Source organism: Felis catus, chromosome A2 (assembly GCF_018350175.1).
Source record: "Felis catus isolate Fca126 chromosome A2, F.catus_Fca126_mat1.0, whole genome shotgun sequence".
Classification (NCBI taxonomy): domain Eukaryota; kingdom Metazoa; phylum Chordata; class Mammalia; order Carnivora; family Felidae; genus Felis; species Felis catus.
The window spans coordinates 91,026,435-91,051,098 of NC_058369.1; the positions used below are offsets into that span (position 1 = coordinate 91,026,435).

Below are 24,664 nucleotides of genomic sequence, written 5' to 3' on the forward strand. Positions count from 1 at the left end.
AAACATCACTAAACCATCAGCAAATCACCAGGATGAGCCAAGCAAGAATAAAATACCTTTTCTATTTTTAAAAAAAAACTTTATATATTTATTTTGAGAGAGAGAGCATAAGTGGGCAAGTTCAAGTGGGGTAGAGGGAGCCAAGCAGGCTCCACACTATCAGTGGGAGCCCAATGCAGGGGCTTTAACTCATGAACCGGGAGATCATGACGTGAGTTGAAATCAAGAGTTGGATGCATAACCGACTGAGCCACCCAGGTGCCCCTAAAATACCTTTTTAAAAGATGAAACCAGAACAAATGAAAATGTTGAAACAAAAAACAAAAAAAAAAGAAAAATTCAAATTCACATGTGCAATCTTTATTTCCCCACCAATTAATTAATTAATTGTACCTGTTAATTAAGTTCCTTTTGGTTTTTGTTTACTTCTGAAGCGAGACACTGTTATCTTGAAATAAGTCTCAAATCACTTTTTAAAGATTCACTGGGTTTATGGAGTGCTAGTACAATGTGTTGTTCTACACTGAGAACATGTTCAGGGGTTACCCAGACTCAACAAAGAAAGCAATTTGTGTGAATGTGTGAACACAACATGTCTATGGGGGCATGCATATGTGTGCACAGATGTGTGTGTGTGTTCCGTGCATTCTACATTTAATGTATAGCTTTACTTCCTTTTGGCCCAGGTCAACTAAATCTTGTCACAGTATTCACTGACGCAAAAAACTACTTGTTGACATAATAAAAACAGCACTTTTAGGGGCGCCTGGGTGGCGCAGTCAGTTAAGCGTCTGACTTCAGCCAGGTCACGATCTCGCGGTCGTGAGTTCGAGCCCCCCGTCGGGCTCTGGGCTGATGGCTCGGAGCCTGGAGCCTGGTTCCGATTCTGTGTCTCCCTCTCTCTCTGCTCCTCCCCCGTTCATGCTCTGTCTCTCTCTGTCCCAAAAATAAATAAACGTTGAAAAAAAAATTAAAAAAAAAAACAGCACTTTTAAATATTTTCATTATAGCCAAGACTAGAACCATTTGTGCATCTCATTCACATAAGCTTCAGTAATGCTGAATTAGTGATGACTATACATACAATAAAGTAAATTCAATTCACCTTACTTAAATAAGTCAAGTTTAGTTTTAAAAAATTTAGCTAAGTACCATTATTTCAAATTACTTTCAACATACATGTAGTTCTCTACATGTATTTTCTAAATGGAAATACCCTTTGTTTGGCCACTATTATAGGGCCATCAAGATATTACTTTATAACTCCTTCTAATTTAAGGGTTGTTTGAGTTACTGTCCTTATTAAAAATAATACATATACTTATTAAAAATAATACATATAATTATTAATATTTTCCACTAATTTAGGGGTGCCTGGGTGGCTCAGTTGGGTAAGCGTCTGACTCTTGATTTTGGCTCAGGTCATGATTTTGCAGTTCAAGGAATCAAGCCCCACGATGGGCTCTGTGCTGACAGTGTGAAGCCTGCTAGGGATTCTCTCTCTGCCCCCTGCCCCCTCATTTTCTCTCCCCATCTCTCTCTCTGTCTCTCTCTCTCTCTCCCTCTGCCCCTCTCCCCTGCTTGCACTCTCTCTCTAAAATAAATGTGTAAAAAAATTAATTAAATGCCATTATTTCAAAGATGTAAACACAAAGAAAATGCTGCATTGCAGCCACTTGAATCCGTTTCTCCGAGACATAAGCTAATACAGTCTAACTGTAATAAAGAGAACAGGACATCAACTGCAGGGTTCATGTACGCATTCTTCCTCTGGCTAAGTGCCGTCTGTATGGTAATTACTTGGCGTTTTCTAAATGCAATTACATAATAATCTGCCATAACTGAATGTGCCTATGGCTGCATGGCTTTTATTGATCAAACCTACTGAGGAACCAAATAAGATGCTTCCATCCTGGGAGTCATAGTACACGTTTTAAAGGTTGTGCTCCCCCTGATCCTTTAAAAAAAAAAAATTCCTGTTAAGAATAGCAGTAATTTATTGAGCACTCACTAGGTGCCAGACACTATGCTAAGAACTTTAAAGTGAATATCTCATGCATTCTCTGAGTGGCCTTATGAGGTAGGAATCAGCCCCATTGTATAGATGGAAAAAAAAAAAAAAACAGACTTAGAGCAAGTAACCGGCCCACAGCACTAATAAGTAATAGTGTGAAATCAAAGCCAGGACACCAGGATTCAAAATCTACATTTTTAAACTTCTGCCATACCACTTACAGACATGTGTTACAAATCAACTCATTTAAGTCTCTCACCAACAAAGTAGAGTCTGCTCAAATTGGGAAGAGGGTTGGATTAAAACGGAATGCAGTTGACTGAATACAGCCTGTATACCTTTCCTTCTTCATCGCATGGAGTATGGATCTGGAAATAATCTTTTGTGGTACAGGGAGGTCGCTCCATACATTCGCTGGACCCTTCCTCTGCAACATAAAAATGCATTTCAGAAATGAGTCATGTATGTTGTGACTCTCAGTAAAAGCAAAAATCAAAGCAAAACAAAAAAAAGCAGACAACTAAAAATTAAAAATAACCTTCCTCACTAAAGGAATTTAGGAAGAACTAGCTAGACCTAAGGAAAATAAAGGCCTGTATTTCTATTTACCCTGGAGCAATACATGTTTCCATGATACACAAGAAACATATAATTTTTCCAAGAAGACATTAGATTTCTTCCATTATTATCTGAACACTGTAAATCTGCAACAAATTAAAATTTTCTAAGTACATCTCTATGCCAACAAATCATGTAAAATTACAATCTGATTTTTTTTAGATTAGTATAAATATATCCAAAGTAATTCCCTGTAGGGTGTAGAACAGAAAAAATTACAAATGGAAAAGTCATGCACAAAGGGCAATAAATCGTACTTTATCCATTCAATACTAATTCACTTTAGCACTTGGTTCCTGGCACACCGTTCCCACATTTTACGTGTGACTTCTGACTCATGACTCTACACTGTAAACAAACATAATTTTAGAGAGAAAGAACAAAGACTATTAACTGGCAAAGACCAGTCCTACCTGAAAACTGGGACTCCTCTTCACACTTGATGCATTCTTTGGCTCCTTTCTCAGAGTAGGTGTTTCTGGGACAGACTTGGCAGATGAACGAGCCTGGTTTGTTGCTGAAGGTTCCTGGCTTGCACGGAAAGCATTCTGATGTGTATGCCACCCCTGTGTGGTAATGAAAACCAGAGCATGGGAGGGAGGACCCACGAGCAACAAGCAGATCAGCACCTTCTTGCTGCTTCTACCAGAAGTAGTAATAGTGAGCCGGGATCCTTTATCCCATTCATGCAACAGCAACGAAGTATTTACCGTGTGCAAAAAACTGGGATAGAAACTATCCTATGCATCCTAAGTAGAGCAGACACTTAAAAAAGAGATTGAGATTTCACAGAGGTATACTAAATTATCAACTGAGTCGTCAAAAAGACAATTCCACTAACTCTAAGCTCTCTATGAGCCTACTTTTCTCTGACCTTTATGGCCACCTGTTCCCTTTCCTCCACTGATCATTAAGTCACAGGCAAGACGTAACAGACCCTAGGGGAAATGGCCTTTTCTTCTGGCTTGTAATTCCAGCCTTTGCCAGCAGATGTCCCCATGACTAATGAGTTAGTGTCACAGGAACCAGTACAGAAAGTAATAAAATAGAAGCCATTAATAAAGGAGAATCACTGCTTTAATTAAAAGTAGCCCTAATTGAGAATGAACTATTCCAGGGTTTATTGGCTTCTCTCCTGGGCCAGAAAACACCTGACTGGTTCAGAGAGGCATAAGAGGTTTAGGAGACAGGCAGAGAAGTTTATGTTATTGTTATTTCTACAGATATGACTGTGAGCTGTTATATCCCAGTGAGCTCCATGCCTGACACAATAGACATCTGTTGAATGAAGAATAGGTTCTTATTAACAAGGATCATTTTATTTTACTTAAAGACACCAAATTGTTATCATACTTATTTTTTTCACAGAGATTAAATATAGTTTACAGGTATAAAAACACCAGTCAACTTGTCCAAAAAAATGGTCTTTAGACATGTATCCTACCCCATAAGCCCTTCAGACATCCAAACCAAACATTTAGCCAATGTTTTCACTAACTCTAAAATGTGATGTGTGATCACTAGAACAGATTGCTATAAAATACCTTCAATTGTGATATTTTTTACCAAAACAGGCTTGACTGCCTTAGAACCCATTAGGATGCCAGTAGTTCTCCAGTACAGTATGTTGGTGCCTGACTTCAGCATTACCTGTAAAGAGGAAGACAGGGCACTCACATCAGATAAACCAGGCTCCTTCAACCATACCTGAAAGCTGATCCCGTATACACTTTTCAAGACATTTTTATGAAACACCATTAATTGGGAACCTACAACCTTAAGTCTACTGCAAATTCAGGCCTAAGATCTGTTGTGGCCACATTCTCTTAAAAAAAACAAACAAACAGTTTGCCAATCCAAAAAAATATGCCAGCAAAGAAGGAAAAGAAAATTCTTTAAGTCTGAACAAAAAGAGAAAATGATTTTTAAACCATGTGCATGAAGTCTTGGCTCATAATTAAAAGGTGCTCATTCTAGACAGTAAAAAGACATGCAGCCCAGTGTTTATTGACTGCCACTATTCACAAGCAGATCTTTGGGCTCTGAAAACAAAAAGGCAACAGAATGAGTTCGCTTCCTTCTAAAATTATTTAATAGGGGTGCCTGGGTGACTCAGTGGGTTAAGCGTCCAACTCTTGGTTTCAGCTCAGGTCAAGATCTCACGGTTCTGGGTTTGAGTCCCACATTAGTCTCCACGCTGACAGTGCAGAGCTTGCTTGGGATTCTCTCTCTCCCCACCCCCCCCCCCTTCTGACTCTCCCCTGCTTGCACCTTCTCACTCTCTCTCAAAATAAATAAACTTAAAAGCAATATTTCAAAATAAATAAATAGAAATAAAATTATTTAGGAAACAATACTCCAACAGCAACCAGAGAAAAATAGGACTGTTGTAAAATAACATTATTTAAATGTGTATCTCCAGCACTTAAATGATCAGTACATCTAATATTTGCTTCCTTTGCCACCAGCACATTGTTCTTTTTACATATCAAATGACTTTTCTGATAAATCTCATGCCGTTTCTGTCAAAGGAACTGATATAAGAGTTCCTTGCTTTCTCATTTGCCACTTTTATTCTTCTGTGTAGTCTCTGGCTGGCCAGATTCAAGCTCCATAAAATTAAAACATGTATTTCACAATGCCAGAGATTCAGCAAATTTATACATTACATACTTTCCCCTGGGTTAAGTGAAGAAAGCATATTTGTTGCCAAGGGTTACTTGTACCTTCAAAACGCAGCTTAATGAATGCTTAGACAAATGGATCTTAAGTGGTTCTATTACCACTTCCAGGCATACAGATCAAAAATAGTCAGAGAGGGTACACTGTATGAATCACTCAAGGATGGGGCACCTGCTATAACGGAAAGGTGAGGGTGGATGGTCACTTATCGACATAGAGCTTAGTCTACACTGCAGGTACCACATGAGGTCTTTCCTGTATAACATCTCATTTAACCCTGCAAGACTGCCCCCATGTCTTCCGTGAAAACTCAGATTCAAAGAGATTAAGCCAATTACCTAAAGAGACACAACTACAGTAAGCCAGAGTTAGATTTTAAATCCATGCCTTACTCCAACGGGAGAGGGCCTCCAATAATACCAGATTCACGGACTGTGTTACCGGATCATTGCTTTCAAGCATTTGGAGTTGTACTGTGGAGAGTAGGTAGTAACTTTACCAAATGTGACCAGAGAGGGTAGAAGTTTGAGCAACAGGTGACAAATAGATAGGAAGCAGGTTTGGCTTCAAACACGGATGGATTTTGTGAGATGCAGTGCTGTCCAACAATGGAGTCAGTACAGCCCCCAACAAAACAAGTTTGAAAGTCATTTGTTGGAGACACTGCAGAGAAAGATGGAACAAAGGATCCGTCCAGTGCCAAGAGCCACTGATCCTCTCCCACATGACAGGCACATATGCAAACTTACACATCCAGAGGTTCTGTGTATTAGTTTTCAATAGCCTTATTTCTTGTCAATGCCCCTTTGAAAAGGAGGAAAGTTGGAGTCTGGCAGCGAAGAGAAGGGAAAGAAACCCAAAGAGAAAGGTAGGAAAAAAACATCTAGAAAGACCCTGTGCCCATGAAACTTTGAGGCAATTTCTTCCCTACCCAGAAATTGTCTAAATTAATGAACAATTTTTTTTCATAAAATAAACTCCTTTATAAGATTGGGAAAAGGAAGGAGCAGAATGAGGGTTGCTGGGAGAGAAGAACAAAGAGAGACTTACAGAATGAGAGCCCCATTCTCCATTGTCTGTGAGTTTTACCCACTTGTCTGCGGTGGTGTCCATCTCCTGGCACTGATCATTTTGAATCTATGGATGAAACACAATGGCCCCAGTAAAGCTTCTTGAATAACAGCTTTAATTAAAGGCACTACTCAGCACAAGACAGGCTGTAAGAGCTTCTTTCAATACATACTAAATAATGGCCGTGAGTAATTCTCAGCAAGTAAGCATAACCAAGGCCTCTGGAGCCCAAGTGACAACTGTTTACTGTGGTTCTAAGGAAAGCATCTTCATTATTGTAACAAAAGGGTTAAGAACAGAGAGGAGGGAAGGAGAGAGGATGAGAGCAGTCAACCCTGAAAATTCACAGAAAGGAGAAAAGTCATCACCAAAAACTTATCCAATGTGTCCAAAGCTTGAATTCACCATGCAGGCCCCAAAGTATAAAGTTTATTTTTGTAAGATTTAGGGCAGTAACGTTTTAAATTAATAAATAAATGAAATCTGCTTTGTGTTCAGTTCCACGGGACTTATTCCAAAGTCCATACATAGGTAAGTGGCTACAGCCAAAGCCAAAGCCCTAAATTTTTTCAGGTTGGGGGCGTGGGGGGAGGAGGATAAATGTTAATCATATGCCAAGCCAAATCAAATGACTACACCTACTATCTTTAGCACCAAACACTTTGTGTTTTCCAGACAACTCTTAAAAATGCCTCAGAGTTTGCACACTATTTTTCCAGGCCTGTGAAGAATACACAGACATCAAAAGGTTAAGCTATTTTGCAGTATTGCACACGAGTCAGCAACAGAGTAGGGTTAAAGGAAGAACTCATCCCCTCTACTTCTGCCAGAATTGCTATTTCTTTCGTCTCTACATCTTTGCCACTGTATTCACCTTCCAGACTAGTTTAAAAACAACATGAAAATGCACTCTGGGGGAGCCTGGGTGGCTCAGTGGGGTAAGTGTCTGACTTCAGATCAGATCATGATCTCACGGTTCATGTGTTTGAGCCCCACATCAGGCTCTGTGCTGAGAGCTCAGAGCTTGGAGTCTGCTTCGGATTCCGTGTCTCCCTCTCTCTCTCACCTCTCCCAGCTTATGCTCTCTCTGTCTCTCAATAAAAAATAAACTTAAGAAAATGATTTAAAAATGTACTCTGTAATAGATATTTCATAAAGGTTATTAACAGGAAAATAGATCGTTTTAACATCTCAAAAGATCAGGGAATATCACCTACTGAGGCTATTTTTTTTTAACTAAATCTAATTGTCATATTTATACTATAAGCATAATGGCCATTCTAATGCAAGTGGTAAGCCATTTTTAAGCAGCTATGGACCCTAAATATACCTTTGATGATCAATGTTTGGAAAAGCTGAAAGCATTTTTTTTTTTCAGCTGAAATCAAACATCATGTGTTTTCAGGACATTCTACTGGCATTTTGAAATCTGATTTCTGTTCTTCATTCTAAAGGTAAGTAGTAAAGGTATGACCTTAGTCCAATCACTTATTCTCTCTAGGCTTCAGTTTTGTCATTTAAAAAGAAGAGTAGAGGAGCTGAATGAAGTTCCCACATAGTTCTAAAATTACTTTATTGCTTTAAATTGTGTAATATCTCTGGGCGCCTGAGTGGCTCTGTCAGTTAAGCAACTGACTTCAGCTCAGGTCATGTTCTCACAGTTCGTGGGTTTGAGCCCTGCAGTGGGCTCTGTGCTGACAGTTCGGAGCCTGGAGCCTGCTTCAGATTCTGTGCCTCCCTCTCTCTCTGCCCCTCCCCCTCCTCGTGCTTTGTCTCTCTTGTCTCTCAAAAATAAATAAACGTTTAAAAAAAAATTTAAATTGTGTAATGTCTCTAGGTACAAGTGCATCTTTCAGTCTTGAGACATTTCCTTTCCATTAACCATGAGCATGACGACTTAAGTGTTGACTTTCTGAGTCAATAAACTCCCTATCAGGCAGAAACATCAATAAAAGAAGGAACATGAACTCACCACCCCTTCTCAGTCTATAACCAGAAGAACAAAGGGACCACTGAAAGGAAGTAATCAAACTTCATGCCTCAAGAGTACCTTTACTAACAACTCTCAAAGGACTTACTTGACAATACAAAAACTAAATGCTTATTCTAACAGTTACATAATTACCTTGCTTCTTAACTTTATTCCAGTTTTAGTAAGATTGCAAAAATGTCCCATGGAGTTGGGAATCATTTACTCTAAGAAGTGTTTTGCAAACAAAATGTAGCTTCAAAAGGAAATCTGTTTGAATGTTACTTAACATCTTAAAGTCATCAAAAGATTAGAACCAGGAGGCTCCTTAAAAGGTCTTGTCATACAATCCACTTGGCAAAAGGGAATGCTGAGGGCTGGAAAGTTAACTTTAATTGCCCGAAACACACAACCAGCCACTGTAGTTGGGGCCTGAGCCAGAATCTCTTGACTTCAAATCCAAGGCTCATACTTCAACAGCAAATATCTCTTCCTACCAAAAAACTTCTGACTAACAATTTCCATAATCAGGAGCAATATAAATTTGTTTTAGCATTACTAGCACATAGGCTCCTGAGATTCGGACTACAGGAACATTTTGTAAGATATTTTTCCCACTTATATGTAGAACACTCATTTTTTTTTTTTTTTGGTTTTATAAGTCAATCCGAAAACATTTTCTCAAGCATCAGAGCGACTGACACAACAAATATTTCCTAGATTAGATACACTTTATATTAAATGTTTAAATAATTTTAGTGATAACAGCCTATTCTGTCAGACTATTATTTTATCCTATATTCCGTAAGGCTATTTCATCTCTTATCAGAGACATCAACTATCTCATCCACTGATGCCTTTAGATTGTACAAAATTGACAGAATCAGAAACATACAGCCACTTCTACTTTTATAATATTGCCCAAGTTTACACATAAATCAGTCAAATACTTGAAACTGCAAAGAGGAAAAAAAACACAAAAATTGGTGAAAACATATGTTGAATAAAATCGCATCTGTAGTTATAAAAAAAATTAAAATGACTCTCGGTGAAGGTATTTTTCACACAAAAAGTCTAAATCAAATGCTCATCCAATGATCATAACCAAAAATGAAACAAGCCCAATGTCACTCGACAAGGTGAGAGTTCAGAGGTAACAATACTAACTAGAAAATAAAGTATTATAGAGAAATATAAGGTTTTCTTTTCAGATCAAAAGGTTCAATTAACAGGAAAAAATGAGGAGGCATACAATTCAATGGCAACAACTGATTAATGGAAATTTTACATCAATTTCCTCAAAAAGTGAATTCGAGAACATAAAAGGCCTTACAAAGAACTCAAAGAAGATGTTGTTGTCGACATACTGGTACTCAAAGAAGACATAACCCGACTTCTTAAGGTGCACAGCATAGATCAAAGATACTGTGCAGTCATCACGATTTGACTCTATGTAATTTCCACGAGGGACCCAAGAAGAGCTGTGGAAACAAAACCAACAGGCATTTTTACATTAGCATTCAGAAACCTCTTCTGTTCACAAGTTACCTAACTCAGTTTCAGAAGTAGTTCCATTGGCAAAGCACAGCAGAGAAGTCTCAAGCTTCTCTGGAACTCGAAGGCCAACACGTTACTGGGAAAAGGTTCATTTCTTATGGCACAGGACTTCCTAAATTTGTTAAGGTTATGTGATTCATTTGCTAGGAAACTATTTTTCCACCAAAAATTTGATTACTAGGGGCGCCTGGGTGGCGCAGTCGGTTAAGCGTCCGACTTCAGCCAGGTCATGATCTCGCGGTCCGGGAGTTCGAGCCCCGCGTCAGGCTCTGGGCTGATGGCTCAGAGCCTGGAGCCTGTTTCCAATTCTGTGTCTCCCTCTCTCTCTGCCTCTCCCCCGTTCATGCTCTGTCTCTCTCTGTCCCAAAAATAAATAAACGTTGAAAAAAAAATTAAAAAAAAAATTTGATTACTAAATAGATGACCACAAACTACAATCGTCTGAAGTAGAATTATTTTCTCAAACAACATCTCAAGTTTTATTTATCAACACATATACCTGGCAGGGGGATGAGGGAGTTCCTTGAGATGAAAGAAGGAATAGTACTAGTAAAAATCCATTTAAAGTGAATCTAGGTAAAATATAGATCACAGTTTCAGAGTATATAATAGGGGTAAGAGTCTGGTTGGAATTTTTGTTTTAAAAAAGTGAAAAATTAAGAAAACACACTGGTGAATAAAATGTAAGTTGTTGGGGTACCTGGGTAGCTCAGCCAGTTGGACATTTGGCTCTTGATTTTGGTTCAGGTCGTGATCTTACAGTTCATGAGATTGAGCCCCGAGTTAGGCTCTGAACTGACAACACAGAGCCTGCTTGGGATTCTCTCTCTCCCTCTCTCTACCCCTTACATGCTCACACACACACACATTCACTCTCTAAATTAAATAAATATATTAATTAATTAAATTAAGTTGTAAATCTAACCCTAATTCTTAGATAAACCAATAACGAGTCACTTGTTGACTCTTTGGCCAAAAATATTTCTAACCAAAATGTATGAAAGCACAACTTAACACCCTTCCCTTCAGATGTAACTGTTTATATGGATAAGAATGAGATTTGGGCAAATTCTTTTCTTTCTTCTAACAGAAAAAAAATCTGAAGCCTGAGATTTCCAGATCCCAACATGACTCACTATTTGGTATTTGGATTTGCCCTTTCTCTTTAACTGTTAAACTAAAGAAAATACATGAGCCATGTTCAGGCACTGACAATACACAATGCAGGACTGAGATTCTTGAGAGCAAGAAAATGCCCAAACTGACCCTGACCTCACTTTTCAGGACACTTCCCAGACTGTGGCACCAGGAGACAAGCAGAGCACAGAGTCTCACTGAGCTGAGGAGCAGAGATGAGTCATTAGGGCAGCTGAAGCACTTGGAATTGATAGGCCTGAGAATCAGAGAACAGGGTGTCCAGAAGTCCATATGGAGTTTCTCTGGGCTTGGGGCTGGAGTGTCCAGACATAGTAGAAAACAGCCACTGCAAAGCTGAGACATAATCACAGAGCTCACTTTAATGGGAGTCACTGGAGCTCCAGGTCAGCCAGAGAGGAGAAAACTTGATAACCATACTGGGAATTTATGGGAGACCCCAGAAGTACCACATCTTGGAAAATAAGGGCCATGCCCTAAAGCATGTACTAGCAAACCTTTTCATAATGGGCCAGAGACTAAATATTGTTGGCTCTGTGGACCATCTGGTCCTTCCTGCAATACTTAATTCTGCTGTTGTAACTGAAAAGCAGCCACAGACAATGCATAAATAAATGAGTACAGCTGTCTTCCAATATAACTTTGTTTACAGAAACAAAGAGAGAGCTCAAAGGCCACAGTTTGCCAACTCCCTCACTAAAATAAAGGCCATGACCTAGAACTAAGTGCGAAACTAATACAGAGCCACCCTAAAAAAGAATAAAACCAGGCCTGATGAGGTCAAAGTGCTCTTTCAGTACCTAAAATGCCTGCCAGAACATAATTCAGCACTCTTAAAATGAAGAAAAAAAATAATCCACATTCCCTACACCTTAACATTCACAATGCCCAAGATATAATAAAAATTTACTAGACATGCAAATAAGCGGGAAAATATGACCCTTAATGGAGAAAAAAGACAGGAAAAAAAAAAAACCCAGGCAAGTATTTAAGACAGTTCTTCCAAATACAGTTGACTATAAATAAAAGCTGAATACAATAAATGAAGGAATAAAGAACCTCGAGTATGTAAGGGAAATAAGAGCCATAAAATAAACTAGATGGAAATTCTAGAACTGAAAAATCATAACATGTAAAATTTGAAATTCACCAGATGGGCTCAGAGCAAGTTTGAGACTGAAAAAAGAAAAGAAAAAAGATAGTTAGTGATAGAGCAATAGAAATCATGCATTCTGAAATATGAGAGAAAAAATTTTGAAAAAAAATAAGGAGCCTCAGTGACCTTCAGACAATATCAAGTGGTCTAACCTATGTGTAATTGGAGTTAAAGAAACAGAAGAGAGAGAGAAAAAGGCAGAAAAACATTATTGGTGAAGTAACTGCCAGAATAATTGCTAAATTTGGTGACACTATCAACCTACAAATCCAAGAAGCTCACTAAACTTGAAGTAAATACAAGAAAACCAATGCCAGATATGTCATAGTCAAACTGCTAAGTAGCAAAAATATGGAGAACATTTTATAAATAGAGAAATTAAGGCACTTTACATAGAAGGGAATTAATCATAAACAATACAGCTAACTTTTCATCACAAATAAGGGAGAGTTCAGAAGGTAGTAGAACATCTTTAAAGCAGAGAAAGAGAAAAGTAAAGTCAACAGTCCAATGTCCAAGAAAATATTCTTCAAAATGGAGGCAAAAAAAAAAAAAAAAAGAGAGAGGCTTTCTTTCTTTTAGGTAAAGAAAAGCTGAGAGAATTTGGGAGCAGCAGACCTATACTATTAGAAATGATAAAGAAAATTTCACTGGTTGAAAAAAATAATCCTAAACATTCAGATCTATATAAAGAAAGAAGGAGCAGCCATAACGGTGACTATGTAGACAAACATATAAAGCTATATTTTTTCATCTCTTTTTCTTTAACTTTTTCCCAGTGTTTATTTATTTTTGAGAGAGGGAATCAGAGCATGAGCCGGGGAGGGGCAGAGAGAGAGGGAGACTCAGAATCCCTAGCAGGCTCCAGGCTCTGAGCCGTCAGGATAGAGCCCGATGTGGGGCTCAAACTCACGAACCATGAGATCATGACCTGAGCTGAAGTTGGATGCTTAAGGGACTGAGCCAGCCAGGTGCCCCTATATTGTTTTTATCTCATTAGTTCTTTTAAAAACAACTGATTATTTAACATATGTTTCATTGTATTATAGGAATTATAAGATGTTTCTACATATAATACAGGACAATAGCACACAGATGAGGGTATAATTGTAACCACACTGTCGTAAAGTTTTACATATTATGCAAAAGGTACGGTAATAAATAATTACACTGCCAGAATGCATATTGTAAGGTATAGCCTTTGTAATCAAGCTTAGCAAAGATATCTGAAGATATAAAAAACATTGACCGTAACAGAAAAAAAACTGATAAATTGTACTTTCTCAAATTTTAAACTTTGGTTTATCGAAAGACACCATTAAGAAAATGAAAAGGCAGGGCGCCTGGGTGGCTCAGTCAGTTAAACATCCGACTTCAGCTCAGGTCATGATCTCACAGTTTGTGAGTTTGAGCCTCACATGGGGCTCTGTACTGACAGTGCAGAGCCTGCTTGGGATTCTCCCTCTCTCCCTCTCTATCTATCCCTGCCCCACTTGCTCTCTCTCTCTCTCTCTCTCTCTCTCTCTCAAAATAAATAAACTTTAAAAAAAATCAAAAAAAGAAAATAAAAAGGCAAATGCCACCAACTGGGAGAAAACATCACACATACCTATATATATATATATGTATTTGTGTATGCACGTATATATTAAGTTTTATATAAATATATACATGACAAGAACTCATGTCTAGAATACACAAAGATCACATATAGCTCAATAATAAAATGACCCCAAAAAATAGAAAATGGGTAAAACATGTTGACATCTCACATACACACAAAAAAATAAAACACATGGACAATGAACATATGAAAAGTGTTCAAGGGAAATGCAAATTAAAACCACAAGGAGGTATCATTTCACATGCGTGCACACACATGCACACATGCGCACACACACACACACATAAATGGCTAAAACAAAACCTGACAAAACAAAATATTGGTAAATGTGTAGTGTAACTAGAATTCAAACACACACTGGAGTCTACAGTGATACAACCATTTTGGAAAACTCTGACAATTCCTTATGAAGTTCAGCATACATCTATATGACCCAACCAATTAAAAAGAATTGAAGCAAGACTGGATGAATGGATAAAAGAAGGGAGGGAGGGAGATGATCATAACAATATCAGACTGAAATTCACATTGAGAAAATTACACAAGACAGTACATTGAAAAAGTTGTACTCATCATTAAACTTCTTTACTGAATAAACTACATATTCTAAGTAGAAAAAGAAGCGATGTCAACATCTCTTGCCCACTAAAACAAAGATCTGAGGTACCATAACATCCTACTAGTACCTTCCTCTAAAGAGCTCTTTTGTGTAAAAATATTAAATTACAGGGGCGCCTGGGTGGCGCAGTCGGTTAAGCGTCCGACTTCAGCCAGGTCACGATCTCGCGGTCCGTGAGTTCGAGCCCCGCGTCAGGCTCTGGGCTGATGGCTCGGAGCCTGGAGCCTGTTTCCGATTCTGTGTCTCCCTCTCTCTCTGCCCCTCCCCCGTTCATGCTCTGTCTCTCTCTGTCCCAAAAATAAATAAACGTTGAAAAAAAATTAAAAAAAAATATTAAATTACATTTAAAAAATATATACACACATTTATACACATATGTATGTACATGTCTATATACATGTATATGTATATGTGTGTACATATATACATACATACATATACACATATAAATATATATATATTTAGACGTTAATGATATCTAATGCCACAACTCTCTCTATATAATGATTATCAAAAGAGTAAAAATGTCACTTGGCAGAGAGAGAAAGAGCACTGGAAAACAAGAGGGATTAAGGGAAGGTAGGAAGGAGAGAATGCATCTTAGCTCAGCTAAATTATTCCCAAGCATCCTTAGCTCATGGTAAAAATGTTCAGTTCCTGAGAAGCCATTCTTGTTCAAAAGTAGCCAGAGGCCTAATGCTTAATTATTCTATACATGGCCATATAGAAGGAAATGTTATATAGCGAATACAAGAGAACAGGAAGGATTACAGCCCAAAGATAAACATTTTATATCTTTTTAAAACAATTTAACATTCCACCAGTGTTGTCATTGGCAAAGCTAATAATCCCCTAAAGAAAGGAAGAAATTACAGCATAGGTAATATAGTCAATAACATCTTAATAACTCTGGTGACAGAGGGTAACTATAGTTATCATGAACATTTCATAATATATATAAATGTGAAATCACTATGCTGTACGTCTAAAAGTGTTGTATCATATGCCAACTATACTTCAATTATAAAATTTTTTTAAAGGTAGAAATTAAGCAAAAGAGCTTTCCACCTTATTTAACCTACTCTCTCTTACAGGAGATCATTGAGTATCTAAATGAAGATTATACATTCTTCCTTTCAGAGGAAAAGAAAAACAAATCCAAAGTTACCCATTAAAAATCAGAGAAGGGTTTGTAAAAATTCCACTGGCTTCAATGTTATAAATTTATTATCAGAAAATTAATGTTTTTCTAATAGCTTTACTGCATTTTTCAATATGGTAGCTATTATGTCCTAAGAGCAATTATTTTAACCTCATGAAAATTCACCTACATTATTTGTAGTGACTGTCCATAAAAAAAAAAAAAAATGACTCTTGGCAATTAGCTTATCTATAATCCCATTCAGTACCAAGATTACCCCCAACTTCTTTCTGGAAAAGAGCAACTATACCCTTCTCAAGTACTTAGTCAAGATCCAGAGACTCCCTTGGATTCTTACTTGTTACAGCCATCTGGCCTGCTGTCGGAAGGGCCGACCACAGTGTCCATGAATGTTGCAACGTTGGAAAATCCAGCTGGCAATTCATCCCATTCATCAAATTTGATGCCACTGCCCAAGGAATAGGTACCTTCGCCACATTTGCTGCATACCTGGTTCTTCATTTCTAGATACTCTCCAGAAGCACAGGAGAAAGCTGGAAGTCAGAAGAATATAGACCCCATTAGTCACTGCACTTCTCCATCAATTTTAGTCACCAGAATTACTTTTATAAAGTTCTGATCATGCTACACCCTAATTAAAGCTTTTTTTTTTTAAGTTTACTTATTTATTTTGAGAGAGAGCGTGCACATGAGCTGGGTAGGCGCAGACAGAGAGAGGGAGAGGGAGAATCCCAAGCAGGCTGCACACTGTCATATTACCGCAGAGTCTGACACAGGGCTCAAATCCACTAACTGCGAGCCCATAACCTGAGCTGAAGCAACAGTCGACGCTTAACCGACTGAGCCACCCAGGCACCCCTAAAGCTTTCTGAAGTTGTCCCTATTACCACATGCACTTCACAATTTGGCCCCACCGTATTTTCCCAGCCTCATCTGTTGCCCCATCCTCTTCCAAAGCTAACAAAATTCATATCATTCCCAAGTTTTTTCATCCTTTCTCTCCCTACTGTGGTCATCTTTCTCCAGAGAGGCTAACGAATCCATCTGCTCCACTTGGAAAACTCCAATTCCTACATCAAAAATGACCCTCTTCACAAGACCTCCCTGCCCCCACCAGGCAGTAGGTTGGTCAGTTGTGCCTCCCTTTGTCCTCCTACAATCCTCTTCTCATAACACCTGCATTTAGGCATCAGGCACACGCACGCGCGTGCACACACACACACACACAAACTTACTCATAAGGTGATATATATGTGTATCAGTTGATGTGAGACTTTGAGCTTCCAGAAAACAAGTATCATTATTTTTGGATTCCTAAATCTATCTGGCAAATCCTAAGTCCAAATAAAAGGTTGACCCAGTGAGTGAGAACTCAACATAAAGGGGTAATAGGAGGGTAGCGTTTCTCATGCTATAGCTACACCAGTATCTCCACTTTTTCAATATTCACAACTGTGACAGTCATTTTTATAACCTCCATCTTATTGCTGATGACAAGCTCTGTGCTAATTCTGAGAACTAACTCAGAACTGAGAACTAAGCAGACACAGCAGGCATGGGCAACGGGAAAAAGAGTTGGCAGAGTTATACCAAGGAATGTAGTTGTGCTGCTGAGTTATTATTCATTCAACAAATGCAAATCTATGTCCCCCAAATGTGTGGTTCCGTGTTCAAAATGATATTAGTGACTTAAAAGCAAAGGACTTTCTAACCATTTAATGAGGATATTAAAGAAACAAGACCTCCAAATAAAATAAAACCTCCAAATTAATTGATCAATATAAACATATCTCCCAGCAGACTGAAGGAACAAAGCCTCACATTTGGATAGATTCTCCTTTTATAACATATTTGGATACTTATCAAGATACACAAACAAGTTAATTTTTAAAAAATAAAGAATTAGAGCTAAAACCCACATTCATCTACTTATTCACTCACAAAAATAGAATGTTTTTCTTCAGAAAAGCTTAATTTGTCTATACAGTGAAATTCCAACTCTCAACATCCCAAAATTAGTAGAACATCAGAAAATAAGAAAAGGTTAGGCAAAAGATGTTGCATGCTGGCTACAAAGTCAAAACCATCCTAGAACCAGGTTATACAACTTCCTATGACCTTAAGTGAGTTACTTCACTTCTGTGGGTCCTCAGTTCCCTCTCTGAAAAATGAGGTAATAAACATAGTATTGCTTCACACGGCTATAGTAATTAAATAAAATATAGTATAAGGTGCTAAGCATAGTGCCTGGCATTTAATAAATGCTCCCTCTGCTATTATTACCACTCCCAGCGCTACCAGCAGAGAAACACAGTAACGGAAAAAACTGTATTTCACCTTCTATGGTTTACAGGCCTTCTAGTAAACTGATAACTACTGTAAGAAACCAAGTTGAACATGCAACTTCAGCTCAGGTCATGATCTCATGGTTTAGGAGTATGAGACCTGCATCGGTTCCACTGCCCGTGCAGAGCCCACTTCAGATCCTCTGTCCCCCTGTCTCTTTGCCCCTCCCCCACTTGCTCTCTCTCTCAAATAAAACTTTTAAAGGAAAACACACACACACACACACACACACACACAGAGCCCAAACCATTCATTTACTGATGTCTATGGCTGCTTTTGCACCACAATGGCAGAGTTGAACAGTTGCAGCAGGGACTACAGCACCTGGTAAGCTGAAAATACTTTCTCATAAAATAATCTTTCAAGATAGTTTAGTCTAGTGTCCCAAACTGAACTTTTAATTAATGAGAAGTAATATTTTATAAGTTACTATAAGGGACTCTAGAAGCTAAGAAGAAGATTGCGTTGTGCTATTTCAGAGTGTTCACTGCCCTGTTAAAACCATTAAGAATACCCCCAACTCTTTCAGAGGTGGCTCCTTCTGTAAGACCAGAAGGAAGGCTGAAAGATAAAGTTGACAGTCAAAGTTCTGAGTATTTATTACACAGTCAATTCTTTTTATCCTTGGCAAATACAGGGTTAGGCTCCTATGAGACTCTGGCCACAATATCTTCAGCAACAGATCAATATGTAACCTTGTTTTATGTGTGTTTCGGTTGAAAAATATCTTATTTAATGTACATTGTTCATTCATTAACATTGAACTTATGGCCAACAGCACTATAATTCATCTTCGAACTAAGCTTATTTAACCCACGTATTTTCTCCACAAGGCACATCACAGCCTTCTTGCACTTCGAAACACTAAGCCAGCACTTCAGAACATTTGGGAGCCATTTTAGACAGTAAAATAACCGATAAAAGTATAAAAACGCAAAGAAAAAAGTGCACTGAATAGACTGTGAAGAGGACATTTGTTGACACTGTAAGAAACAAGGCAGAATGTCACCTTGCTTGACCTCAGCTGAGACCGTGTGATAGGGTGACTCAAATTTTTAAAGCTCTGTACATGTCTGCAAATGACTATGAAAGTATTATTTGTATTGATGGGGAGGGGGTGTCACCACAAAATTTTATGAAGCATGTAAATTTTCAAATATGGAATTTACAAATAATTGGGAGCAATGTTTATAACAGACCTGTGAAGAAGGAAGATATTATGCCCATTTACCACATGAAAAAAATGAGGCACAATATATTCAAATAACCCAATTAGGAAGGTACCCATTAACAAGTGGCAAAACTGATACCCAAATTTAGGTCTGATTCCAAAGCAGCTACCTCAGGAAAACTCAACTTATAATAATAATAATTGATGCAAAAAAGGTCAAGCAATTCCAAATGAATCCATAATTATACTTTACATCCTTCTTCATTTCCTGTCTTGAGTTGTTAAACAATATTGATTATTGTGCATTATGGAGCAATAACCATTCCCCATCCTGAGAAATCTTGTGGAATTTTTAATATATCATTCCTAAAATACACATTCATGAAATATTTTAGCAAGTTACTGACTTCTCTAAGTCTCATTGTCCTCATCTGTAAAAAGGAAGATAATAATAATATCTAACTCAAAGAACTGCTGTGGGATTCAATAAAAGCCTTTAGCAGTGTGCCTGCCATAAGTCACTCAATATATGTTAGCAATAATTATTAATAATACAATTCAGGGGTCTGAGACAACAAGAGTTCTGCCACTGGATTGATAATTTTTTATTTCCTCAGAATAATTATGTAATCAAAGCTAGTCAAATGGTTACAGGGCCTTTAATGATCCAGGGGAAATAAAGAGTCTAAACCATTTTTTTATTTTCATCATTTGTTGTTTCTCAATCTTTTGTCCATCCTGGAATCCAGCTCTTGAGTCACATGTCAAAGGAAGAGAAGAATCACATGTTCCTGTTAAATACAATGTGCTCTATGAGATTATGCCAACACAGCACTGCTGACCTTTAGGCTGTCACCAACAATGACCAGTTTTCCCATTTCTGGTATCATCCATCTTAGCCAAACCCACTTTCCACTTCAACACTGCTTTCTCGGACTCTGGTTTTTTAGGTGGATTGTAAAAGTTTTTATAATCTTAGGCACTAAACTATTTTCATTCAAATATCTTTAGAGTATAACAGGACACTTTCAACAAAAACAGGATGATAGTTATTGTAAGTAGCTGTTGTAACTCTCCTAAATGTCAGTTGACTATGTTGCATTTGAACAGTCATTTCTAAATAAATATGATTTTTCAACAACCTCAAAATCCTAGAGTATCTGAACTGAATTAAAGTTAAGCAGACACCAAAGTTCTGGCCTAAGAACAGAAAAACTTTATTTGCATAAGGTCCCATGCTACTCAACAGTCTGATATCTCACAGTATTTTACCTAAGCACCCAGAGAAAGAGTGATGTCAAAAATCCATTCTTTGGGGGCACCTGGGTGGCTAAGTCAGTTAAGCATCCAACTCTTGATCTTATCTCAGGTTTTGATCTCAGGGTCTTGAGTTCAAGTCCTACACTGGGCTCCGTGCCGGACATGAAGCCTACTTTAAAAAAATATCCATTCTCTTACAATCTAAACCAAGAGGTCATGTGTTAAACTCAGTGTTCTTTTTCTCAGCTTTATGCCTCTTTTCTGACCTCTATTTCTGCTACTGTGAATCTGTAAAGGTTGAAATATGCATGTGTGAAGAAACAGGGAAAAAAACCATTTATAGTCATCTATCACCAACTAGCAAAAAAGGCTGGGGCAATTTATTTAACCCTCTATACCTTGATTCATTCATATTCCAGTGAGAGATTACTTCACTTTCTCCCTCATAGGACTGCTGTGGTCCCCTTAGACACTGGAAATCACTCTGAAAGTGAAAAGTGACATGAAAATTCAAAGCATCTCTATGATCATGCAACCACCCAGTACAATGTACTAAATAACAGCTACTGAATTAATCATTTATATGCTGATTATCATCTATGACTTATGCCTAACAATAAAGACTATCTGTTTAATCCTTTCACCACAAGGGCCTTTTAATTTTGCTATTTCTTCCTCCAGAGACCTCATGCTTTGAAAGATGGTAACTATCAATTACATTTATTCATAATTCATTCATTTTTCTATTTAATTCAAGATAATTTATTACTGAAATTTGTTTTCTAAGCAGTAAACAGCAATAAAAACTAGTAATAAAAGAAATTTTTAATTTTTAATGAGATGCTGACAAGTTAGTAAGCCTATGTAATGTCATTACAGATAAGTACCTGAGAATCACACTATATTACATGAAGTCATTCAACAAATACTTCCTGAGTACACAGCACTTGGTTGGCAAAGACCACACACCACGTATATTTTGGAAACAATCCTTATTCTGATGGAGTTTCTATGCTAATCTAGTCTAGACTTATCTACCTCAAAATAGATTCAAAATTTATATTCACTAAGCTAAATTCACTGTAAATTCTATCTTATCTGTAAACCTAAGTTAATAGCTAAATAAAAAGTAATTACATATATTTATGGGAAAATGAATAAATCAATTCCAGAAATAAGACAAGCAAATGTGCCTCTTTTTTCTTCAGTTGTTTAGTTTAATTTAAATAAGATTGATAAGGGGTGCCTGGGTGTCCGACTTCGGCTCAGGTCATGATCTCACAGCTCGTGAGTTCGAGCCTCACAGGGGGCTCTGTGCTGACAGCACAGTCAGAAAACAAAACAAAACAAAAAAAGTAGAAAATGGCATCTAGGAGAAACTGAACACAATACTGAGTCCAGCAAATCTCAGATCTTCTTTTTCCTCCCTCAGGGCTAGTGATGTAGGCAACACGTGAAGACTACCTTTTTATATTTTTACTTGTGAAATTCTCAGAAAAGAAAAAAACTACATCTCATTTTACAAAAATTAAAGTGACATAGGAGACATTCCAACAAGTGCATGAATACAAACCAGTCCTGGCTAATATTCTCTAATTCGCTCTTCTCTGAAAAAGAGGATTTCGTGAAAGCATTGCCCCTGCATCTCTGAAAACCAATTCCCGCCTCTAACATCCTTTCCAGTGGATGGGTCCTCACACAGCTCTGTCCGCAGGACCATATGACTGTCACTGCACTTCTTGAAGGGGGACTGATGAGCCAGAAAATGATCCCCAGCCTCCCCCAAAAAACAAAACAAAACAGCTCCTGGCAGGAAAATTGATTTGTTATCCTGGCAGATTAACAATCCCCATTAAATTGGTTTCCAACCTTTTATAAGAAAAAGCTAACTAAGGTAGTTTTCATCTTTAAAGAAAAAAAAATAACAAATGGTTTTTATTGTGGCTTTCTGACTTCAGTGTTTAATAGGGGAGAATACCAGTTCCAGTCCATCAGGCACAAGATGACATAAGTTTTATAGAAAAAAATACAACAGCGAAGGTCAGGGGAAGGAAAACATTGAGAGTACTTGATGAGGTCACCAAAGGGGCCAGAAACGATGCATTTGTGAAATCAGTTTTCTCAACTTCCAATTATGTCTTAACACTTTGATTCTTACCATCCTGAACTTTTCCTCTTCCTTAGAAGGTGTCAGTCACCCTCTACTTCCTAATATGATTCTGCAGTTTTGAGGGCTGATTCCCTCATCTCCTTATAAAACATGTTTTTCAGAGAACCACCCTCAGCCTAGTTCCCACCGAACACCACAAGTGACCTAAAGGTTGATTTCTGAGCTGTCCTTTTCATAATCCCATTTGCTCAGGCCTTTCACCTGCCTCATGTGTTGCTGAGCCCATGCAACTTCCACACCCTTCCCACCTGGAACTTGATGCGTCAACATTCCAGACAAAGCCTATTGAGGACAAAGTATGCCTCTCCTTTTCCATATAAAACAAATTTTCACAAATCTGATTGGATCTCTGTATTTTGCCTACAGAATGAAACAGCCAAGTCGGTCTCTAATTTAGAACACCACATTTAATCCACAAACATTCCAAGGTTCTAGAGCTTTCTTAGGAGCCATGAGAGGGCTACAGCACCTCTCTTCTTGGCATGAATGAAGAAGGACCCTATTCTAAAATAATAATTTGTATTGCTGAGGAGCACCTGGTTGCCGCAGTCAGTGGAGTGTCTGACTCTTGATCCCAGGTCGTGAGTTCAAGCCCCACGTTGAACGTGAAGCCTACTTTTAAAAAATAATAAATTCTACAGTTGAATAAAGTACCAATTTTTTTCTAATACACATTGAATAATGAAAGTATATGTATTAAGCATCAACAATATTCTAGGCACAGGGAAAAAAAATACTAACCAACTTTTCATTGTATATGAGGATACAACTACAAATGTGCCGTAAATTCTGAACGTTATTCTCTTGCCTTTCAGAGAAAGAGATACAATTAAGAAGGTAGTGGCCCCTGGATGGCTCAGTCAGCTGAGTGTCCAACTCTTGGTTTCGGCTCAGGTCATGATCTCATGGTTCATGAGTTCAAACCCCACATCAGGTTCTGCACTAACAGTGCAAAGCCTGCTTGAGATTCTTTCTCTCCCTGCCCCTCCCCTGCTCTCTCTTTCTCAAAAATAAATAAACATTTAAAAAAAAGAATTAAATCTACAGCAAGATCATTAATGCATTAAAATGACCCATCAATCAATATATCTGAGCCTTTACATGCTATTTTTTTAAATCATTTAGTTATCTGGATATTAACTTGCATTATATTTTACTTAAGAGATAAAAGTTAGGGGAGTATGGATGTCTCAAGAAGAGGGACTAACACTTGTTCAGTATATACTGTAGAATATTCCAAAGAGTCAGGACACCATAGGAGTTAAGAACATGAACCCAGCAGCTTTTTGCCCTTGACCTACCAGTGTGATGTAATAAAAAAAAACCCTTTTTGCCCTTGACCTACCAGTGTGATGTAATACAAGTACCTACTTCAAAAGGTGTGGTGATGCCTAAATAAATTTGAATGAATACATATAAAACATTTATAATTGTGCCTGGCATGTAGCAAATAACTGTTAGCTGTTATAATTCTACATTATTTTAATATTATTATTATTGTTACCATTAAGTTATATTACTATGTTACCTAGCACTGTAGATTAGATGTATCAATTCATTTAACTTCCTCAGACATCCATGAATAGCTGTCTCCAGGTCAAAGTCCTTGGTATGACACACAGGAGCCTGTGAGATTTGCCAAAATCTCTGTACCCTCTTATATTCTCTGACAACCATTCATACAGCTCTCAGAATGCACCCAGGGAAACCCAGTGCTGCCTCCAGTCTGCACCTGTGTCCATGTTTCCTATGTCTCAAAGGCCACTTTGTATCAGTGAACTCAACAACTTCCTTCAGGGTTTGCTTCAGAGATGCTCAGAGAATTAACATATATGGCCCATTAAATATGGCATTTATCAACTCAATCCTCGGTACGGACACAATTTTTTGCACGGAGCTGCCAAAGCTTAGATAATTTTCCAAGGTTATTAAGCTGGTAACAGATGATTCTGAACTTCAAACTTCTATCTGTTTCACTGTGAGCCCTCTTCCTGTGAACAGAAATCATCCATCTTCCTTGGTAAGATCACCTCAGGTGTTTATATCTATCATTCACTTTGCCCCAATACTATAACATGTTTACCCATCTG

General features: G+C 37.9%; 1 protein-coding gene across 2 annotated transcripts in view; it reads right to left on the reverse strand.

Annotated features, from left to right (window-relative positions):
• Window positions 1–24,664, reverse strand: part of ELAPOR2 (endosome-lysosome associated apoptosis and autophagy regulator family member 2) — a 181,513-nt gene that overhangs the window by 61,936 nt on the left and 94,913 nt on the right. Inside the window, exons 3-8 of one of the 2 annotated variants that reach the window (XM_023250311.2) lie at window positions 15,965–16,160; window positions 9,688–9,835; window positions 6,365–6,451; window positions 4,177–4,282; window positions 3,046–3,198; window positions 2,353–2,441 (exon numbers count right to left, since the gene is read on the reverse strand). In XM_023250311.2, the coding sequence (XP_023106079.2) occupies window positions 2,353–2,441; window positions 3,046–3,198; window positions 4,177–4,282; window positions 6,365–6,451; window positions 9,688–9,835; window positions 15,965–16,160 (779 nt within the window). The remainder of the gene's footprint in view (window positions 1–2,352; window positions 2,442–3,045; window positions 3,199–4,176; window positions 4,283–6,364; window positions 6,452–9,687; window positions 9,836–15,964; window positions 16,161–24,664) is intronic. The other variant, XM_045052322.1, reaches the window with a different exon arrangement.